The following is a 23,932-nucleotide window of genomic DNA, read 5'->3' as shown; positions in this document are numbered from 1 at the left end:
GTTTTGCACAGGGTATAATAACATTATTGGGTTACTGTACACTTTACTTGAAGTTATTATAGGCTACGGCTCTTCACAATGCTAGTAGAACGCTCTGTTTAGTAGAACGCTCTGTCTATTGACTTGAATGGGATTTCCCAACGTTCTACGGTAAAATAAACCGCTGCAAAAATATAATTACCGTTGTCAATGGCAACGGGTTTTGCTTCTGAAACGTCTTTCATATCACTACGCAAGGACTGGAACTTCATTTAAATGTGAAAGCAGACGGTTGATCAGCTGTGTTCTAAAGAATGTTTGATTCAAGTTCAGCAGCGTGTGTTGCGAACTATTTGTTTCTCAGCAAATGCCACGATGAACGGTAACAAATAGGCTAGGCTATGTAGGCTAGTCATATCGTGGGGAGTTTATTATTTCGTTTTGGCAATATAATATAGCCGTATAATAAGCGGGATAATGTATAGAACGCCGGTCATTATGGGAAAATAAGTCCCTTCAGGGCGAAACAAGGTACGTAGCCTATTTACATAAGAGTGACATGACACTGTCATGAATGTGTCAAACATTATAAACAAGTCATAAACATTTATGACAACACTTCTGTCACCTGCTTCTGACAAGTGTCATTCGGTTTTTGTCATGACAAGTTAGGGTTAGGGTTAGTGTCATGACAGTGTCATGTCACTCTCATGTAGAAACTTAAAGTGAAACTTAAACTTAAAGTTAAAGTGAAACCTAATGTAAATTAAGCAAATCCAAGATGGTCAGGTGTGAACATTTTCTGAAATCTGTTGATTTGGCATGGAATGACCCTTTACTATTACAAATGTACTTTCTAATTGGATTGTAAATGCCAGCAAATAAGTCACACCATTCAATTATGTAAAGCTTTTCATGCTATGGCCTGTGTTTTCTTTATGTTAATAATCTTATTGTACCTAACAACAACCATGCAACAGTTTAGGTATCTTCGCTAGTTTCTGAGATATGGAGAAAAATGGGGTTGTAGCTCTAATGAATGAGTGTTGCTAGTTGATGTCATTACTTTTGCTGCTACCTTTCACAACAGTTGATTTTTTCAATATAAAAGTCTTTAAAAAAACTTCAAACTTTAAAAAGGTTGACAAAGACATTACAAAGAAAGTAGTCATACCTGTGAGAGGTAAGGAGATGAGAAGATATATCCCTTTCACATGCATTTCAGCATTTGAAGAGTTTAGATGCAAAAGTCTCTAAAGGCCACCTCAGTCAAAAATGAGATAATGAGGAGCCTGAAAGATTTTGGTACTGAATTCTTAATTTATTAATCATTAATTCACAAGCTATGAAGAGGACATGAATAAATGTCTCTCTGTGTGTCTTGTCAAATACAAAAGAGTGTGAAAAACGAAACATGTTTTCCCCCTAACTATATTTCTGTTTTTATCCTGTGGTTGCTTACTTCCCGTTTTTTTTTTGTCTGATGTTATGTTTGCAACATCAGTTAATTGTGACCCAATTCCAAAATTTTGCTCATGTGTGGAACAATTTTGATGTTCAGCATGGACGTGTAAACTATTAATCTACTAAACAAAACTACTAAGGATACACCAAACTCACGATTCGGTTTGTATCACAATTTTTGACCCACGGTTCGATACATGGGCAGACTGGCCATCTGGCATACCGGGCATTTTCCCGGTGGGCTGACGCACCTTTTGGGCCGATAGCTATAATTTAATTATTTTGGCCAACGATCGGCCCAAAAGAAGGACAATCAGCGGCCCATTGGTTACATTTCCATATTGACACTGGACTGATCCAATAACAGCTCACGTCAGGCCCCTCCCATTTTGGCTCAGAGCCAGGATTCTGTGAGCGCATCTAAAGTTAATCGAAGTAGCCTACACGAAATTGCGGCGGGTGCCAGTAGTGCCAATTGTGCAAAATAACACCAATGTAGAAGCTACAATATCATATAAAAAATACAATATTGCAAGTAGGCTAGCATATGTCAGCAACATGATGAAGTTCGTTGAGTTTGAACGAGGAGATGTAGGCTAAGCAAGCATATAGAGCAGAGGGACATTGAGCAGGTGGTGGAGTGTAGAGCAACATGATAACAATTCAGTGATGGAGCAGGTAGGTAGGCCTATGACATGCCATGCTGACGATGATGATTATGATGACTTATTAATTGTGATATTGTAATGGTAGGCCTAATTATAGTAAGGTTGTGCTGTGATTATAATAACAAATAGTGCAACTTAAATTTTCTAAATGAATGATTTGCAAACCCGGACAGCAAAGAGTGTCAAATCGACGTTAATTGTCGGTCAGATTCATCAGTTTCCGTCAGACGCCCAAAATTCAACATCGATGGCATGAGTGCTGGTTGGTCTCTCAAAGTAGAGCGGTGAGTTCTATCTGGGTTATCTTGGTGAAGATGGGCTAAAAGACTGTGGACTGACGGAAATGTATGCCTGTTATGAGTTTGTGCCTGTAATTCCAGTTTTGTCCATGAGGGGTCACTGTTGGGTTTTTCTGTTGCTGTTCACCTTCCATGTTTGATAATTAGTCATTAGTGTGTTCACCTGTGCTTGTTAACTTCACTATTTAAGCCACTGGTTTTCCTTTGTTTATTGCTCAGTCTTGATTTGTCACTTGGGTGGAAATGCTGATCAAGTCTGGTTTTCGTGAGTTCTTTTTGACCTTGTTATTCTGATGTTATGTTTTTGTTTCTACCTCAAAACTTGTTTTTTTGCTGCTGTGGAATTGTATTTTTTGACTCTCTTCTCCTGAGAGCTATGACGGTAATCATAAGGATTGTTGAGCATTTCTTACCCAGTGTTCTCTGACTTTCGAGCTCCAACCCTCCTCCTTCCCTACTGATCGGTCCTGGATCGCCTACATCATCTCCCAACTTATCGGGAAAGCCCGGGCATGGGCAACGGCCCTCTGGGAACAGCAGGGGGTCTCCTGTAGTGATTACAGAAGCTTCACAGACGAGATGCGTCGGGTGTTCGACCATCCAGTAGGGGGCAGGGATGTTGCCAACAGACTGCTCCAGTTGCGTCAAGGTGCCTCCAGTGTTATGCTGTTCAGTTCCGCACCCTTGCAGCAGAGAGCAAGTGGAACATGGAGGCTCTCATGGCAGCTTTCCGATATGGTCTTTCCAGTGGTATCAAGGATGAGATGACCGCTAAAGATCCACCTCCTGACCTAGAGACTTTGATCGATCAGACCATCCGGCTTAACAGACTCCGGGAGAGGAATCAAGAACGACAGCCTGAATTTCGCCCAACCTCTGGAGCCAGTCCTTCCACCCAGAGTTCTAAGCAGTGGTCCCATGAGGTCCCAACCACACCTCCTGCTACAGAAGAACCTATGCAGCTAGGTGGAGCCCGTCTCTCTCAAGCTGAACAGGATCGTAGAATGAGGGAGAAGTGCTGCCTATATTGTGGTAAACCTGACCACTTCCGTTCCTCCTGTCCTGAGCTTACGGGAAAAGGCCGTTCCCATCCGGATTCGAAGGCGATGAGTGGACGCACCGGCTGTTTTTCAAGCGCTCATAAATGATTTCCTCAGAGAGTTGTTGAATCGCTGTGTCTTTGTCTACTTGGATGATATATTGATTGAACATGTTCACCATGTCAGAATGGTCCTGCAGCTTCTGTTTGACAACCACCTCTTTGTCAAACCAGAGAAATGTGAGTTTCATGTCTCCGAAGTCTCATTCCTGGGGTTTATCCTGTCTAGTGGAGGCCTTCGCATGGATCCCAAGAAGACTCAAGTTGTTTGAGACTGGCCTCAACCTACCTCTGTCAAGGAGGTTCAGCGTTTTCTGGCTTTTGCTAATTTCTATAGGAAATTCATCAGGAACTTCAGGTCTGTGGCTGCTCCTCTGTCCAACCTCACTAGGAAGAAGCCTGGCCCATTCATCTGGACTCCAGAGGCAGAACGAGCCTTCCAAGATCTCAAGGTGAGGTTTACTTCAGCTCCCATCTTGACACTGCCTGATCCATCTCTTCCGTTTATTGTTGAAGTAGATGCCTCGGATGTTGCAGTTGGTGCGGTCCTCTCCCAGTGTCCTACAGATGGCAAGCTCCACCCATGTGCCTTCTTCTCTTCCCGCCTCTCTGATGCTGAGATGAATTACGATGTGGGTGACCGGGAACTCCTAGCTATCAAGTTGGCCTTAGATGAGTGGCGGCATTGGCTCGAGGGGGCACACCCTTTTGTTGTGTGGACAGACCACAAAAACCGTCTCAACTCCAGGCAGGCTAGGTGGGCTCTTTACTTTAATCGTTTTGATTTTATCATATCGACCTGGTTCCAAGAATCAAAAACCAGATGCCTTGTCCAGACTCTTTTATAAGTCAGAGAAGGGGAGTATGCCATCACCTATTCTCCCAAGCTCTAAGATTGTGGCTCCTGTGTGCTGGGGAATTGAGACTGTGGTCCGCCAGGCTCAGCAGAAGGAGCCGAGTCCAGGTAATGTGCCTCCTAACTGTCTCTTTGTTCCCTCCTCAGTACTCTCCCGGGTCCTGCAGTGGGGGCATTCTTCACAGCTGACAAGTCATCCTGGCACTGGAAGAACGCTGGAGTTTCTGAAGAGGCGGTTCTTGTGGCCAGGGATGACCACAGATGTAAAGGCTTTTGTTGCTGCTTGTCCGGTGTGTGTGCCAGAAACAAGAACCCCCATACTGCTCCTCTTGGCCTCCTCCACCCCCTGCCTATACCCAAGCGCCCCTGTTCCTACATTTCCATGGACTTTATCACTGGCCTCCCCCCCTCTCAGGGTAACACAGTCATTTTAGTGGTGGTGGATCGCTTTTCCAAGGCTTGTCGCTTTATTCCACTGCCCAAACTCCCCTCTGCCAGAGAGACTGCAGAAATTGTGTGCCACCATGTTTTCAGGGTTTTTGGCCTGCCTCTGGATGTTGTGTCTGATCGGGGGCCCCAATTCACCTCTCGATTTTGGAAGGCCTTTTGCAAGCTGGTAGGGGCCACAGCCAGCCTCTCCTCTGGTTTTCATCCGGAGTCCAATGGGCAAACTGAGAGGGTTGATCAAGACCTGGAGTCCACTCTCCGTTGCCTGGCTTCCTCTAATCCCTCTTCCTGGAGTCAGTTTGTCCTATGGGCTGAATTTGCACATAATACTCTCTCTTGTTCTTCTACAGGTCTCTCCCCTTTTGAGTGCCAGTTTGGGTTTCAGCCTCCCCTGTTCCCTGACCAAGAAGCAGATGTCAGTGTTCCCTCTGCCCATCACTATGTCAGACGGTGCAGGTGTGTCTGGCACAAGGTTCCATTGGCTCTGAAGAGGTCTGCTCGCCGCTCCCAACTCCAGGCCAATCGTCGACGCAGATCTGCTCCATCATTGCGTCCTGGGCAAAGGGTTTTGCTCTCAGCACGTGACCTTCCCTTGCGGGTGGAGTCCCGCAAACTGGCCCCATGGTTTGTAGGGCCTTTCAAGATTTTGAAGAGGGTTAATCCTGTCTGCTATTGGCTTCAGCTTCCACGGACTATGCACATTAATCCCACCTTTCATGTCTCCCGCCTTCGCCCAGTCTCCACCAGTCCATTGGTACCTGCCACTAAACCATCACCCCTCCTAGGATCGTTGACGGGAAACCGGTCTACACTATACATCGCCTTCTGGACTCCCGTCGAGTCGGAAGGGGTCTCCAATACCTTGTGGACTGGCAGGGATATGGTCCAGAGGAGCGCTCCTGGGTTCCGGCTCGGGATATTCTGGATCCTGGCCTCATTAAAGACTTTCATCGGGATCACCCAAGTTGCCCCAGAGGGAACGTCAGGAGACGTTCATAGAGGGGGGGGGTCCTGTTATGAGTTTGTGCCTGTAATTCCAGTTTTGTCCATGAGGGGTCACTGTTGGGTTTTTCTGTTGCTGTTCACCTTCCATGTTTGATAATTAGTCATTAGTGTGTTCACCTGTGCTTGTTAACTTCACTATTTAAGCCACTGGTTTTCCTTTGTTCTTTGCTCAGTCTTGAGTTGTCACTCGGGTGAAAATGCTGATCAAGTCTGGTTTTCGTGAGTTCTTTTTGACCTTGTTATTCTGATGTTATGTTTTTGTTTCTACCTCTGTTAAGGTTTCATTTCTATCCGCCATGATGTTCAATATATTGTTGTAATCCATCCATTAAAGAATAATTCAAGTATATCTTTATATTTATTTGTTGGTTTAGCCTACATCTCACAGCACTGGCATAACATCAGTACCCGAGGGAGCGGTAACACATTTCCAAGTACGAAGTTCTTACATTCACTTAACTCAAGTCAAAATAAAAGTCCCATTTGTTCACACATGCGCACAACGAACTCTTGCACATTTTGGCATACAACAGGCAGTAGCATAATATAAAATACAAAATAATAATAAGCAACATAACATAATATACATTTTTATGATTAATGAGAACATATAACTCAACACCCCCACTTGTTCTCATCATCTTAAGCCATGTACAATGTCATCACCAATATTTAGTTCCCAAACAGAAAACCTTTGAACTTTACAATTTTAATTTTTGATAGATTTTGTCAAAATGTCTGCCACCATGTCTTCTGTTGGGCAGTACACAATATGTATTCTTCCCTCACTGACAGCATCACGGATAAAGTGATATTTCACATCAATGTGCTTAGATCTTGATCTATTCACTGGATTTCTACTCAGTGCAATGGCCCCCTGATTATCACCATACATCGTGGTGCAAGTGTAAACACTACTGTCCATGCCATTTAGCAGTTGAGTCAGGTACATGCTTTCCTGAGTAGTGTTTGCTAGACCAATGTATTCAGCTTCGCAGGTTGACAGTGCCACTGTTGGCTGTTTCTTAGACTTCCATGAAATAGCAGGGCCTTGTTCTGTCAGGCTGAAACAGTATCCTGAAGTGCTACGCCTATCTTCTACAGAAGATGCCCAGTCAGAATCACTGAATGCTATTAGACTTAAAGTCTTGTCTGTTTGCTTGAAACACAGCTCATAGTCAGCCGTACCTTTTAGGTATCTCAGAACATGTTTAGCAGCTACTAAGTCATGTGTTTTAGGCTTTGCAAGGGTTTGTGACAGTTTACTGACTATCCAGCTAATGTCTGGTCTGGTACAGGTCCTTGCATAGATCAAGCTTCCAACAAGTTCACGGTATTCTTTGGGGTTCTCAATCTCGTTATTGTTTTCTTCCTCATTTCTATTACACTCCACTTTTAACTCACATGGGATAGCTTTTGGTTTACAGTTTGACATTCCAAACCTTTCAAGCATTTTGAGAATGTACCTTTTCTGATTCATTTTAATTTCTCCCTCTTTTTGCTCAAACTGAATCCCCAAAAAATAAGATATTTTCCCTAGATCCTTCATGTTAAATTTAGACTTCATTATTTCTTTAAAGCTGTTGAGCTGATCCTCACTGCTTGCTGCAATTATCAAATCATCTACCCAGATGATCACTATGATTGTCTCATTTTCAATCTGCTTTCTATACACACAGTGATCAGACTGATTTCTCTCAAAGTTGTTTTGTTCCAAATGATCATTTAAAAGTTCGTACCAGTTTCTTCCAGACTGTTTTAAGCCATACAGAGATTTCCTCAACTTGCATACTAACTTGTTTCCTGTATCAGATGTCTCTTCAAAACCCTCTGGTTGTTCTAAGTATATGTCTTCCTCTATTGGAGCATGTAAATATGCTGTTTTTACGTCCATCTGATGAACCAAGAAGTTGATCTGAGCGGCTATGTTTGTGTTTGTACGCATAGCATTTTGATCCAAAAACCCACATTTTAGAAAGGTCTGGCTTTCTTCCTGTCAACATGAAGTATGGAGTATTCTTAATTCTGTCATTATAGCATCTGTTTCGGATGTGAGTTGCAGTTTGAACAGCATAAGGCCACAGAACCTTTGGTAATCCCTTCTCAATTAACAGACACCTTCCCATTTCAAAGATGGTTCGCCATTGTCTCTCAGCTGTACCATTTTGATGAGGAGAGTACGGAGATGATGTGTCATGTCTTATACCCTTTTTCGTAAAAGTGACTGAAATGCATTGCCTGTGTATTCTGTGCCATTGTCTGATCTTATGCATTTGACTCTACCGTATGGTGCACTGTCTGCAAGGAACTTCTCTGTCGCTAGAGTAGTGTCACTCTTGTTCTTAAGGAAGTAAACAGATACTGCCCCTGAAAAATCATCTGTGAATGAAATTGCGTACTTATAGCCATCTTGAGAAGTTGGTTCAATGGGACCTGCTAAGTCAGTGTGTACCAACTCTAGGGCCTCACCAGCTTTTGTGTCGGTTTTCCTATTTCTGCTGTTGATGAACTTTCCCTCAGTACAAACATTACAGTCTAGTTTGGTATTACCTTTGATTTCCATACCCTCTACCACTTCAGGTTATTTCAACACATCACTAACATTACAATGTCCCATGATCTCATGCCATGTTTTAACATCACAAGTTAGACTCACTTTGTCCCTGGACATCATATCAGTAACTGATGCATCAACACATTGTTTGTGGTTATTTACCGTTTTTCAGATAGTACAGTCTCTCATGCTCTTCTATGCGGAACACAGCTCCATCCTTGCTTATCAGTTCATTCTGTCCTTCCTGGAAGATCACCTTGGCCCCATCTGTTGTAGCAGCCTGAACGGAGATTATGCTCTGTGGGTATGATGGTATGAACAAGGCCTTCTTTAGAGTGATCCTGACACATTTCCCTTCCACATCCAGCAGCAACACCTCTGCGTCACCCCGCTTTAATGCCACGTTGTTCATCCTGGCTCCATCCGCCAGCTCCATGTAGTGTGACTTTGGGTCGAAACTCTCATCAAGTTTCGTGAAATCGTTCTTCTCCGTTAAGATGTGGGATGTTGCTCCGCAGTCTACCATTAGTCCATTTCTCGTGATATTGTCTGGTAGAAATGTTTGGCTGACTTTGAACACAAATGTTTGTTCTTTCTCCTCTTGTTTTTCTGCAGCCTGCTTTGCTTCATCTTTGTGCCCGTCCTTTCTCCAGCGGCATGTCTCGTCAGTGTGTGTTGAACTTTTATGGTAGCTGCACCACTTAGGTACGCCTTTTTGGCGGCAATCGCGGGCAATATGACCGCGGTTTCCACATCCGTAGCAGGTCACGGATGCTGTGTGCACTTTCATCACATTGTCAGATTTGTGTTTATCATCAAATTTTTCTGTCTCTTCATAGCTTCTTAGTTTGCTTTTGAACTGGGTGAAAGTCAATTCTTCACTACTCTGTGTAGTATGGATAGCGAAAGGTTTGTAGGAATCTGGCAGTCCCTTTAGAATCATAGCTATTATCAGTCCATCACTTATTACTTCTTTTGCGTTTCTTAGGGAAGTCACCGCTTTCTCAGCTCGGATAATGTAGTCTGTTATCGTCTCGTCACACTCCTTCTTTAACGAAGTCAGTTCAGTGTATAGGGCGATAATTCTAGGCTTACCCTGACTGGCGTAGTGACTTCGAAGTATTTGCAGAGCTTTCCTGCCGTCATCAGTCGCCTCTCGCATTACCAGTGACAGGCTTTTATCGTCGAGAAACTGGATTAGTTCTGCGTAGCACTCCTCATTCTTTTCCTTGTCTATATCCCGGGTAGACAGTATTGTTTCTTTTAAACCCATTATTCTCAGATGACCAAGAAATTTTACTTCCCATAGTTCGTAGTTATTTTCGTCTCCGTCGAAGACTAGCCTCTGCCATCTTCCTCCTGTAGCATTGGCGCGCCTGGGCCCATAACCTGTTAAGGTTTCATTTCTATCCGCCATGATGTTCAATATATTGTTGTAATCCATCCATTAAAGAATAATTCAAGTATATCTTCTTTATATTATTTATTTGTTGGTTTAGCCTACATCTCACAGCACTGGCATAACATCAGTACCCGAGGGAGCGGTAACACATTTCCAAGTACGAAGTTCTTACATTCACTTAACTCAAGTCAAAATAAAAGTCCCATTTGTTCACACATGCGCACAACGAACTCTTTTGGCATACAACAGGCAGTAGCATAATATAAAATACAAAATAATAATAAGCAACATAACATAATATACATTTTTATGATTAATGAGAACTTATAACTCAACAACCTCAAAACTTGTTTTTTTGCTGCTGTGGAATTGTATTTTTTGACCTGCTGGACTGTTGGCTATTTTGTCTGGATTTTGCCTTTTTGCTTCATTGCCAAGTAAACTGCTTCAATCCTACTTGTCTCTGCAACTGGGTCTTTACAACCCGACTTGTGGTCTAGTGGTAGAGCTTCGGACTGACACACCGGAGACCCGGGTTCAATACCCGAGCAATCCTAACAAGGCCACGAAAGTCATTCATGCACAAGCCAACTATATAACCTATACGAGGCTACTGGAAGACATTAAAGATAATTAACTATACTGTTCCAAAATGTACCAGCAATGTAGGTAGGTAGTAGGCCTACAGGAATGTTTATTTCGTGTTATTTCAGTTGTCCTACAGTGATAGCTGATAGCATTGTGTAGTTTAAATGTAGCCTATTGAATAATTTGAAATGATACTTTGAATTCAAGCAGAAACTCTTCTTTAATAATTGCTTGTATAGACTATTATGGAGATCATGTGCTCAAGGCTCTGATCAGTCAGAATGATAGCCAATGAGGCCTACATCACTTAAAATATATGCATATTTAAGGGTAATGCAAAGATTTTGTATTTAATTAGATGTGCCCGACCGATTTGAGGGCCGCTTGGGTTCGATACATCTCTTTTATTGAACAATGCACTCAAGGGTGTGGCAATTAACGACCTAAGGTGTGGTCTGGCACATTATCTGTTAAGTTTAATCTGCCTAAGGAGCTGCTAACCACTTTCTACTCGGCCATCATTCAGTCTCTCATCTGCACCTCCATCACTGTCTGGTTTGGGTCAGCCACCAAATGGGACAGGGCCAGACTGCAACGGACAATTAGGGCTGCAGAGAGGATCATTGGAGCTGACCTTCCCTCCATCCAGGACCTGTACCGGTCCAGGGTCAGGAAAAGGGCAGCAAAAAACTCTACAGACCCCTCACATCCTGGTCACAAACTGTTCAACCTCCTTCTCTCTGGTAGACGATACAGGGCACTGTTTGCCAAAAACAGCCGACAAAAAAACAGCCGACAGCTTCTTCCCTGAAGCAGTCACTCTGTTGAACACTCAGAAACACCCCCCACCCTTACACTGAACAAAGTCAATCAACACTGTTATGCTCATCTACCTCATGGGTACTTCAACCTTACAGTTACAGTATTGTTATTAATACATTATCATTGCACTGAACTGCCTTGCACTTTATTTAATCTTAAACCTCAGTCTATACTGATATTGCACTATTCCCACCCTCTTTTCAAATAAATCCGATATGAATTGGATATGTGCCAATGCGACTGCAGTCTAAACAGGCAGATCGGATATTCCCTGTCATTTTCTACTTGCGCATAGTTGAAAATGCCCACGATCATTTACGTTTTCGCATAACATTACATACTGCATTTCGTTGTCTTTGTACTTGTAGCCTACTCTGCACAATGACAATAAAGTTGAATCTAATCTAATCTAACCATGTTGCTTTCCGTTTCACGTTAACGCACAACTGGCTGAATGGTGTAATTAAAATAAAAGATGGAAAAGCTGCATTAAGGCTCTCCACTTTTTTTTGACAGCTTATTTTGCAGACTTTTCAAGATAATTTGGAAACAAAAATGAACAACTACAGGTAATACCCTAATACAAGCTTATTTTGTACATTTGCAGTGCCGTCTGTTTGTTGGCTTTCATTTTGGTGACAAATATTCCTCTGGTGTGCATTGTCTCGAGTGTTATACCAGTTAGTGAACCATATAAACACAGATATCTGATATGGGTCACTCTCAAACATAGATGTAACTTTGGGCCAGCGTGCCGCCGGACTCAGAGACAGATAGTCTCGCAGCCTCGCGATGTAACAAATTGTTTTACAGCACTGCACATACACGCCAGGCACCAGCTAGAACAAGGTAGCGAACTGAGTTTCTCAGACATTTGTCATGGTAGAGGCAGCGAAAAGAGGCAGAAAGCAAGTAAACCATTGTGGGAGGAACAAGGAAAGAGGAAACGGCAGACTGACCGATTGAGGTCGTAAAATAGGCCTAAAGCTGTAAAGCTCTGCAGTGAAACCTGTGAGCAAAAAGCGAGAAAACAGCGAAGAAAACTGCATAAGGGGGCTTTAAGAACCCACAGATTTAAAAGTAGAAACACAACAAGTGCTTACACAAGAACTTAAATATTAAATAATGCTCTATATATAACACGTTAATCTTGTAAGATGTAAGTAATTGTAAGATAGTGTCTTTACTCAGGTTCACAGGTTGAAGAGGTCAATTTTGTTCACTGTGTCTGGCTGCTAGCACAGATAATCTCAAATGATCTCTGAAATTTCAGATTCAGATATGATATATTTGTCATATGTACAGCTATAACAGTGTACAACAGGTAATGAAATGTAAAACAGTTTGTGAAATGTAAGACAACGCGTGCATAACATGTAGGAGCTTTTCAGCAAGGTGTTAGTCTGTGTGACAGCTGCTAGTGTGTCTGATGTGAATGTGACTTTCGGTTCCTCCCACATACTCGGGCCTGATAGAAGCCTCGTCTACTCTGAAGAAGGTGACAAAACACATCTGTGGAAACGATTATAGTGTGTTGTCCCGGTTCCCATGATAAAGCAAAGCAATAATCAAGCTGCTGATTATTTCCATCCTCAAATGTGTTTTTCACACACACACACACACACACACACACACACACACACACACACACACACAGACACACACACACACACACACACACACACACACACACACACATACACAGACATATGTAAACAGACAGACACAAACACACATTTATTTAACCTTTATTTTACCAGGTGGGTCCCATTGAGATCTCAAATCTCATAATTTTTAAGGGGAGCCCTGGGTAAACAAAAGTACACTAAGAACACAAACATGTGGACTGTACTTTATCGCCTCAAGTTAACTATCCTAGGCCTTCTATCAGTGCACTCTGGACATAGTGAAAAGAGAACATAGACCTGTAATATGGTGTCATCACCATAGTCTCTATTTTAGGGGATTTGAGGTCACAAGGTTACAGAGAGCAGTTTTCTTACACTTTTATTTATGAAATTTGGTGTTCATGTGAGGGATAATGGACGACACAGCGTTTGGTTCACAGTAATGCTTTCGAGGTAGTACTACACCTTGTAAGCGAATTACTTTCTGTGAACCGAACACTGTGGAGTCCATTATCCTGCTTAATATGCTATTTATTATTTCTTTAAACTCAGACTCATTGGTCTTGGCTCATTTTCTGTGAAGAACATAAAAAATAACTCTGACTCTGATGAAGATGTGACTACATCAAAACGTTAGTCGTATGTTTTACACCTTGTACTAAATAAATTGAAAATTAAGAAGACATCTGAGCTGCACCGGCGTCCCTCTTTCTCTCTATAAAAAATAACTTATTTTCAATGGTACACCAACCCCCCCTACACATAACTTATATATGTGGTGTGTTCGGGTGTACTGGACCCGAGTGTGTAATAATTGTAAGTTATCATACCTTAACTGTGTCCTCATCATAACTGGGCCTACTGTGTGTGTGTGTGTGTGTGTGTGTGTGTGTGTGTGTGCGCGTGCGTGTCTGAGTGTAGGAGTGTGTGAATGTTGTCTTTCTGCACCTACTATTCCTACACAAAGTTACAAAATGTTTACATTTCAAGCACTTTCTAAGAAATAAGCATCAATAATGATCAAAAATCTTGTTTCTATTTTGTTACTTTATTTATAATTTCCTCATTTTCTCACAAACAACAAACATCATTCATATGATCATAAATGTAGTAATACAGGAGTAAATGGCAAAAATGGATCAAAATTATGTCTATATCATTGGTAATTGAGCTAATGTAAACATCTGATAATTATTTTTGTATAAATTGTTATGGCTGATTTAAACATTTTATTATATAAATAAATGTTATAATAAAATAAAATGTTATGGCTGACTGTTTCTTTGTGTGAATATTTGTGGGACAGGGATCATTTGGAAGATTTCAGTGGCTAAGATCACGAGGCATGTCATCATCAACCTCATAACCAGCATTTTTCAGTCTTGTTTTTGTTACTTTTGTTTAGATTTACATTAACTGCGGCTGAAACAATACAAGTAGCAAAGCCATTCATTGCATCCTCTTCTCTACATTGTTTGAATTTTCAATCAACATGCCTCGGTGGGGAAAAGTGTCAAAATGACCCCATGACCTTCCCACTGGTATACTTCCATGATAAGTAGTTGGACCCCGCCTATGTTGCCTATTTTCTATTTGCACCACTTAGGTGTTCACTGTTATGTGGTTGATACTCAACTTGTGCTCTAAAATTTTGCATAACTAAGTGAAGTTTTATTTTGGCTCAGGCATTGTCACCTTTAGATCAATCTTTTAAAAACTGAGCTTCAAATATTCCCAGCCAATTTAGCTATCCCAGAAAATGTAACTTGCTTCATGCTTCATCTTCACGGATCCCACATAAAACCGTACAGAAAATGGGTGTTATAATTATTATTTATATTCAATTTCTCTAAGCCTAGCGCCAGTCTTAATGTCTTGACAGTTCACATTCAATAATATTTCTAAAGTCAGACTCTATCTCAATCTGTAACACTCTGATGGGCCCGTCTCACATGTTAGACATGGCTGGCAGGGAGATGATGTCACTGGGTGCTTCACTGTGTCATAGAGGATTTCAGGCGGCGCTATGTCGACTGGCTCTCTCCTCGTCATTGGCACAGGTAGGTGCTTCACTGTGCCATAGAAGATTTCAGATGGCGCTATGTTGGCTGGCTCTCTCCTCGACATTGGCACAGATAGATGCTTCACTGTGTCATAGAGGATTTCAGGTGGCACTATGTTGACTGGCTTTTTCTTGGCCATTGGCACAGGTAGGTGCTTGACAGTAGCATAGGTGATTGGTTCTGTGATTGAGTTCACTGACGACCTCCTTCTGTTTTTCCTTGCTTCCTCCTTTGGAAAAATAAATGTATTGTTTTCTGCTCTTGAAGTATTGAGGTGAACTACAGTTCAACTTAATGCAGTGCGTTTCCACCTTGATTTGACCAGTTTGTCTTGTATTGAAGAAAAAAACATGCAAGGCTTTAAACACCTCAGGGTTTGTCAGAGACGTGAAGCACTTAAACAGCATCCTACATGGTATGCAATATGTGATACACCACAACAATACAGAGGCCACAAATGAATCAGACAGACATTACTAAAAAAGAGTCAATTAAGACTTTGAGTGCCAAAAACGCAATATTGCATTTTTAGCTTTTTTTTTTTATGAAAATAGACTCTCTAATACGAAGCCCTGGAGGTGACATGAAGAAAAAAAACGAAGGTAAAAAAAAACTGAGAAAAGGTACTGGGGACAAACACTGACTAGGTTTGCGAGATCTTGAGTTTGTTTTTGCAAGATCTTGAGTTTGTTTTGCAAGATCTCGATTTTCTTTTGCGAGATCTTGAGTTTTTTTGCGAGATATTGAGTTTGTTTTGCGAGATCTCGAGTTTCTTTTGCGAGATCTCGAATTTCTTTTGCGAGATCTTGAGTTTGTTTTGGGGAGCATACCTATATTCCCCGGGTCCTATGTTCCCTGCTTTGATATGGGACCGGGGAACATAGGATTTTAACCCTAACCGGGGAACATAGAACCCGGGGAATATAGGGATGATCTAGCCTAGAAATCTAGACGCACCCTAGCGGCGGCAAATTAATTTGCTCAGCCTGTACGTCTAGTATCAAACCATAGGGATTTCTATTGGCTAACACCATGGATGTTATTGAGAGAGCTCACTCGTTTGCTGTCACTCTTCACTGTCCTATCTAAAGGCAAAAAGCCCCAGAAAGCCTTTTGTAAAAGTATTAAACTCCAAATATGATCAAAGTATTATTTGACATTCCTATTGAGCAGATCTGCATACACTACTGTATATATAAACTTACTGCTTTAAAGTATTTCTGAGATATTTGTTATTTCAAAACATTTAATAAGGCAGTCAACCCTTTGGTATTCTATGCAGAGGGTGAATAAAAACACATGCATATGATAAAGTTACTAGCAGTGTGGCATTGTGACAATGTCAGTGCTTCATGTGAAAAGTATAATCAAGAATTTAGAATAAAATAGTAGAATTATTTTCCAGTAAATGGCCATTTTTGAATACAGTAATGTAAGTAATCAAATCAGACTCAGAAGTTTTGCATGTTTGTATCTTTCTCAAAAGTATCCGTTATTATAGAAGACCCCACATTCCATACTCCTCCTTTATGTTTGTTAATCGACATCGGGTATCTTGAAAGGCACTACATAAATATAAGGTATTATTATTATTATTATTATTATTATTATTATTATTTAAGGTGTGATACACACATATACAAGTTTTGAGTCTGATTTATTTCATAGTTGTAATGCAGAAAATGACTGACATACCTGGATATTGTGGTCTGTTTATGTTCCAGATGAAAAGTGAAATAAATAAATACATAAATAAATAATAATAAAATGTCAGTATAGGAATAGTAATGTATAATATGAAGTCAAAGTGTATGATATAGACTCATGAGTTACAGAAAGATTTACAGCCTTACCTCTGCTCTTGTGCCGCCAATAAATAGCAGCTACAATCATAACACTGATTACACAAGCTACAATTCCAAAAGTGACTTCTATTATCCACCTCTGTGTATCAGTCTGTCTTTCTACAGAGAACATACATACGTATGGTTTACCAGTTGAACATAATATATATGGCTAATATGTGTTCATATGATGACAGTTGGCAGAGAGGCTCAAGCTCAATTAAGGTCTGATTCCAGCTAACAGGGTTGCTATGGTTACAGGAGACGGTGGCATGATTGAGAGAGATGGAGAGGAATCTGTTTCTTCCCTCCTGAGAGCAGAAGGTGCCGTCACAGCTGGAGATCAGAGACACGTTGAGTCCTGTGCAGTTTAGAGTCACATTACAGGAGTCACTGCTGGACCAGTTAGACACCACAGTCAGAGTCGGGGCTGCTGCATGCTCTGTACACACACACACACACGCACACAATCAAAAGGCAACTAAGTATACATATTCATACTCTCAAAAAACATGCGGGACGCCAAGGCACTCATTTTAGGAATAAAACCGCTTTATGAAATATGCTAGTTACTGAAACCAACATGTTTCCCATGTTACCAACATGTTTTGGCCACCATCTAGGCCTTCATCAGGGCAAGAGTGACAAACGGTGCACACACACACACACACACACACACACACACACACACACACACAACCAAGTAGTCATATTCATACTCTCCTCTAATGCTCTAACCATGTCAAAAAATAACAATATTGCTACTATGACAGCTTTTGACTCACCCAGGACAGAAATGCTGTAATCAGCCACCATCTCTTTTGGTTTACCATCAACATTCCTCACTGCAGTGTAGTGACCAGAGTCATTCTTCATCAGATTCCCCAGCCCCAGAGAGAAGGTGTCCTCGTCAAACTCTACTCTGCCTTTAAAATGTGGATCAATATAAATTGTTCTATTCCTGTAGTCTGCAATAGTCATGTTGTTAACAGACCACTCAAATGCTATTAAGTTGTTCTTGTCCACATGCCCCCTTATGTTCAGGGTGACTGATTCTCCCTCTCGCACCTTCAACACCTCACACGTCGATACTGTAGAGACAAAAAAAACACTTTTAAATATGATACTTATTAGGCAAGTCACAGATAAGGAATAAGTTTTACCAGGGTATTGTATTCTCTCCAATTAAGAACGATGCAACTTCTTTCAACTTGTTAAACCGTATAATGTAAATCGCCTTTATGTAAAATAAAGTCGACGACACAACAATAACAATAATAATAACAATAATAATAATAATAATAATAAGCAGCTCATGAGCGTCTGTACCTGTGAGGAGGACGGCAAAGAGAAAACAACACGTCCATTTTACACACATTGTAGCCAGCGTCTGTCCTTCTGCCTAGTCAAGGTCACACTAACAAACAGCAAGAGCAACCCACTGTCTACTTTCAACCCACTAACACACCTAGACACATACACACACTCCCATAAGACCTGGCCTCTTGGCACATTTACTCAATGTTATGGCTAATGAATAACATATTGGTTATGGAACCCAAAACAAGGATTAACCTCAGAATACATGAAGAAAATATGTGGGTGACACATTTTGCCATGTGAATCACAACACTATTTTCTCACTAAACCAATTCTTTCCTTGACAGTTGTTCACCAATTCTTTTTTTCACAGTTGTTCACACACCTTGCCAGTTGTTCACCAATTCGTTCCTTCACAGTGGTTCAGGGGTGAAAGTAGTTTTTATTTCTTGGTGGTACTATGATATAGAGTTATAATGCGCGCCCAGAGCGCGCGCCGAAAATTTCACTTAGCCTTATTATTTATTATTCATTTGTTTGTTTATTTACTGTATTATAGTCTACTTATCAAGCATTCACTAGGACTTCTTATCACTCTAGTATCACTCTTTAACCCACCTGCATCTGTTTTTGATTATGAATAAATTGCAAACACTTAATTTCAACATTTCTTTATTTATTTAACCTAGTTACTCTGCTCGCTCCCACTTCCAATCATTTTTTTTTTTATATAGGCTACTGTATATCATGAAACACGTTTTTTTGAGTCATGCCTTTTTATTTGGGAGACTGCAACATACTTCTGTCTGCTAAAACACTTTCATTATTGCTTATTATTTGACATTCCTATTGAGCAGATCTGCATACACTACTGTATATATAAACTTACTGCTTTAAAGTATTTCTGAGAAAATATATTAGTTATATTTGTTATTTCAGAACATTTAATAAGGCAGTCAACCCTTTGGTATTCTATGCAGAGGGTGAATAAAAACACATGCATATGATAAAGTTACTAGCAGTGTGGCATTGTGACAATGTCAGTGCTTCATGTGAAAAGTATAATCAAGATCTGGTTAAGCCGTATTTAGAAAGCACTGCAAAATAGTAGAAACATTATTTTTCTTTAGCCTGTATGTTTTTTTATTTGGGAATTTCCAAGAAACGTCCGTCTGCTAAAACACTTTTGAATACAGTAATGTTGCTCGTTGTCTGTCCAAGTTTAATTCAAACAGTTCAAACGATATATTTTATATTTTGGGGGAAACGTGTTGCTTCTGGTAATTTGACGTTAGCAGTTGTGTTGTCATGCTGAAAGTGCTATATTTTTCAGAGACAGTATAGTTTTCTTTCCGGTACAGCGTACCCTCTCCAAATATTTTAGTGGTTCTCCGTACCGGCCAGTACCGGCTTACTTTCACCCCTGCAGTGGTTCACCAATTATTTTCTTCACAGTTGTTCACACATCAGTTGTTCATCTTTTAAAGAACATACACTGCCAAGGTTTAATATGATACGATCAGAGGCTGCCATTGGTTGTTTAAGAAAGTGCCTCAACAGAGTTCCTTTGTCTGTTATCGTATTAACTTTTTGGTGACACTTTATTTGAAGGTATCTACATAAGACTGACATGACACTGTCATGAATGTGTCATAAACATTATAAACAAATCATTAACGTTAGGGTTAGGGTTCATGTGTCATGTATGGAGATATCTTCAAGTAAAGTGTTACCAACTTTTTTTATAATAAACCTTACAACTAATGATATCAGATAAACAGGCCTTCAGCACAGTCGGTCACTGATCAATGTGTATTTAATGCTTTCTTCTCCCCACTCTCTGTGTAGCAAACTGCCACTTAGATCTGAGTTTTTATATGAAGAACGGCTAAACACACCTTGAACTTCAACTAGCAGCCCAGGTTATGTGCTACAAGGGTTTTGGGGCAACTAACTGCTCTACTAAACTAAACCAGATCAGACCAAGCAGCCCCCAACAGCAGGCGATCATCCCACCTGTTCTCATGTACACCACAGGTGACATAACACAGGTCATACTGTACATGTTATGTCCTCTCATGCACAGAAATCACACACTGCCCACAGACACATCTATAATCGTCTCTCATCGCCCTCTGCGTGCAGATAGACACGTAGGCTAGACGAGAAGCTACCACAGCTTTATATTCACACACTGTGTGGCCGAGGGTACAGTGCCGTTGTGCTGATGGAAGAGTGCTACAGTGCTACACAGTGACAAAAAAAATGCTCTCATGTGATTAACAACTAGATGTACCGCATAGCGGTACAAAATATGACCGCCGCTCAGTCCTGTACATCCATTCCGCGAAAATAAATCACACTTCAATTTGTCTCCATCTTTTACTCCATCCCCCACTCTTGAAACTTTTGTGTATGCTTGTTTGGCATGCCTGAGTGTGTGTGTGCGGCTGCACAGAAAGTAGCCTACTTGTGCTGAAAAGGTGAATAGATTGTAGAATAGCCAAAGAAGATGTAGCATTGTTATAAAACCTTTAAAATCTCTAAACAATCACAAGTAGGGCAGGTCATCACAGTTCATCCATTGCAACTGGATTGATGAAAGGTCACTTACACCTGTAGGCTACATTGTATTTGGGAAAAGCAAAAGGTATCAGCATAATGTTATTTATTTATTTTTTTTTTTTTATGTATTTATAAACAAAAACATCTTTGTCAGTTCCATGCCGTTTTCAACAGCTATCAAAAACAAAGGTAATTTTTGGATGGATGGATTTTTTGTGAATATTTCTTCTTCTACATAAGATTTTAGTCATCTTTAGTTCATGTAATACTTTTATTGTCAATGCACAAATTAAGTAACAGTAGTCTGAAACGTTATTGTTAATGCACAAATTAAGTAACAGTAGTCTGAAACGAAATGCTGTTTTACATCTAACCAGTGGTGCAAATAACTGACATGTCCAAATGGGCCTTGATGAAATGCGTTAAGCTAGACTGTTCATACACATTTTAACGGGCCAAAGTTGAAGAGCTTTTGTCCGTTATTGTTCATGCAAATATAGGCTGATTCATGTTCCCTTGCATTGTGTAACTGAGGTCCATGGCTAGTCTGGCTTTCATCAGACCAAGCTCAATCTTTAAGAAATCAAAAATAAATAGCGGGCAGATCAGGCTGGGTTCACCCAGCCTAGTCCATAGGCACCCGATATTGTTTAATTTTTCAGATTGAGATATACACGCTCTGGCTATTCTAAATGCAAAAATGCATTAGGGAGTTATGACAAAACTGTAACTAACAAACTAGATCCTAATAGAAAGCGGTTAGCTTCCCCAAGCTACAGGTAGGATTATAAGGTAGGCCTATTTACAACATAAATTGTCAATAGGCTATGTTGGCGACACAAAATAAAATCTCCTTTGGAAACCAATGGCTTACGACTTACAGTATCAAAGCGGACTTAAACTGCCATATCGTGGCGAAAAGTTGTAATAACATTCACGCAGTTCCATGAGTCAAGGAAAGCGAAATGAAGTAGCCACTTCTAAATGGGACCCACTACACAGTAGCTTAAGGTGTGTTGCTAAAGCAGCCATAATGAAATGAAGGTGTCATTGTTTGGATACTTCACACACACGTGCTTTTTTAATTTCACAGACTACAACTACCAAGCTGGAATCAAAGCACATCGATTCCCCTCTCACACCCTGCACGCGACTTAAAACAAAATAAACAGGCGCCTCAGTCTCACGCATGTATAGGCAAAACTGTATCAGACCGGTGTAACGTTGGTAAATCTTCCATTGCACAGAATGATTTTGTAGCACGTGCAATAAATGACAGTCGAAAGATACAAACAGTGCTGCTATCAATTTGCTTGGTATAACCGCATTTATAGTTTTCTACAAATGCAATCAATCAAATGGGCCTCCATCACTCAACCAACGCTAACGGTAACATTACCTAGGTCCTTATTGATATTACAAGATTAACGTACCTGCAGTAAAAACCAAGCATGTCCGATAAACATCCTCACTTCATCCTCACTTACACTTCATGTGAACATCGTCCTGTCCTTATTAGATGTTCGCCATGGTAAATTACAGTCCTTGTAGGAAGTGTCCATTATTTTTTCAACCCACTTTTAACTTCCAAAAAAATTACGTCTCACTGCAACGATGCGCCATCTAGTGGACAAACGACTACTTATCGCCAATACTGAAAATGCAGCCATGATGATGATGATGATGAATATTTTGGCTTTCTTTTTGATCCTATTGAATTTGTAATTATGTATCGGCCGCTCTAATACCGATAGTATGTGGGTGCCTGTGTGTGTGCATGTTTATATGTGTGCACCGCCATTTACAGGCCAATGAGTGTACAGTCACTAAATGTACACATAACCTAATTTTTTAGCCCCCCCCCCCATGGATGAAATTCTACGAAACTTGGCATACCCCCAGACCCCCAGAGAATGCCAGGTCAATCATACACATAAAATTTGGTGCAGTTCTGAACATCTTAACTGAAGATAGGGGCGATTAAAGCAGAATAATATTGCATTTTCATTTTGGACCGGGGGGCAAATCAAAATGAGTGATTATGAGCCAGGTTGATGTGGGCCCTTGAGACCAACATACCATAAAAGATTCACAGAGAACTGTGTCTGCCCTACCCTCCTTTCTTAAGGTCCAGTCCAGCTGGGGGCTACAGATCAAAACGAAGAATGACGGTTCCATGCTATCCATGTGGGGGTACATGCCCACCAAGTTTTGTGTACCCCGGTCTTTCAGTGTCCCGGGAATCCTTGTTGGTGTATCGCCACTAAATGTACACATAAATTATTTTATTGTAAGGCCCCCCCCATGAACGAAAGTACACAAAACTTGGCATGCATTCGGAGGGTGTCATAATGATGCTACACTTTTAATTTCGTGCAGTTTTGACCTTGTCAGCCAGAGATATTGTGATGAAAACACCTAATTTTTTTTTTTTTAATTTTTAACTAGGTGGCGCTATACATGAAATAAGTGGTAATGGGATGGGTTGACATGCCCCCTTAAGACCAACATACATAAAAAAGGTGGACCTCCTAGGCCCTACGGTTATCGAGATATTCACAGAAAACTGTCTCCGGCCACCTACAGGCCAGTTGGTGTATAGTAACATAAATTAATTTATTGTGTGGCCCCCCATGAACGGAATTCCACAAAACTTGGCGTGCATACAGAGGGTGTCATAATGATCCTACAATTCCAATTTCGTGCAGTTTTGACTATGTTAGGTCACAGATACCTTCAATTACAACACCTCATTTTTTACTTTTTGTGTTTAACTAGGTGGCGCTATACATGAAATGAGTGGTTATGGAATGGGTTGACATGGCCCCTTGAGATCAACATACAAAAAAAATGGTCCTCCTAAACCCTACGGTTTTCGAGATATTCACAGAAAACTGTGTCTGCCCTACCCTCCTTTCGGGGGGTCCAGTCCAGCGGGGGGGCTACAGATCAAAACGAAAAACGATGGTTCCATGCTATCCATGTGGGGTTACATGCCCACCAAGTTTCGTGTACCCCGGTCTTTCAGTGTCCCGGGAATCATTGACGGAAATTTGGGCATGCGAAAAAGGAAAAAAAAAAAAAAAAAAAATCTGATTAAACCTATATGACCGCCACGCCGCTGCGCGGTCATAATAACTAATCAGTCAACTGTTGTCTTTGCGTTTCTATTTTTTTTACAGGTTACTGATGGTGAGGACGTGTGGGCACAAGTCTCCTTTGGGCTGCTGACGGTCATTGATGATGACACACGGTTGATCCAACTCTTATCCACCTGGAGCCAGTGTCTACAGCCATCATCATTGAGGGAGGCTGGTAATGGATGGTCT

At 41.0% G+C, this 23,932-nt stretch overlaps 1 protein-coding gene across 2 annotated transcripts; it reads left to right on the top strand.

The window, feature by feature from the left end:
- Window positions 1-473: 473 nt before the first annotated feature.
- Window positions 474-6,164, top strand: LOC125301753. 2 transcript variants are annotated; one of them, XM_048254472.1, is made up of 3 exons: window positions 2,750-4,266; window positions 4,513-4,655; window positions 5,163-6,164. In XM_048254472.1, exons 1-3 carry the CDS (start codon window positions 4,130-4,132, stop codon window positions 5,909-5,911), a joined length of 1,029 nt encoding a protein of 342 aa, XP_048110429.1. In that variant the 5' UTR covers window positions 2,750-4,129; the 3' UTR covers window positions 5,912-6,164. The 2 variants fall into 2 exon arrangements, 1 of the variants encoding a protein (XP_048110429.1); XR_007194796.1 differs by lacking the exons at window positions 2,750-4,266; window positions 4,513-4,655 and adding an exon at window positions 474-510.
- Window positions 6,165-23,932: the final 17,768 nt, after the last annotated feature.

The sequence above is a fragment of the Alosa alosa genome, chromosome 1 (assembly GCF_017589495.1).
Source record: "Alosa alosa isolate M-15738 ecotype Scorff River chromosome 1, AALO_Geno_1.1, whole genome shotgun sequence".
Lineage (NCBI taxonomy): Eukaryota > Metazoa > Chordata > Actinopteri > Clupeiformes > Clupeidae > Alosa > Alosa alosa.
This window is presented reverse-complemented; position numbering and strand designations above follow the sequence as displayed.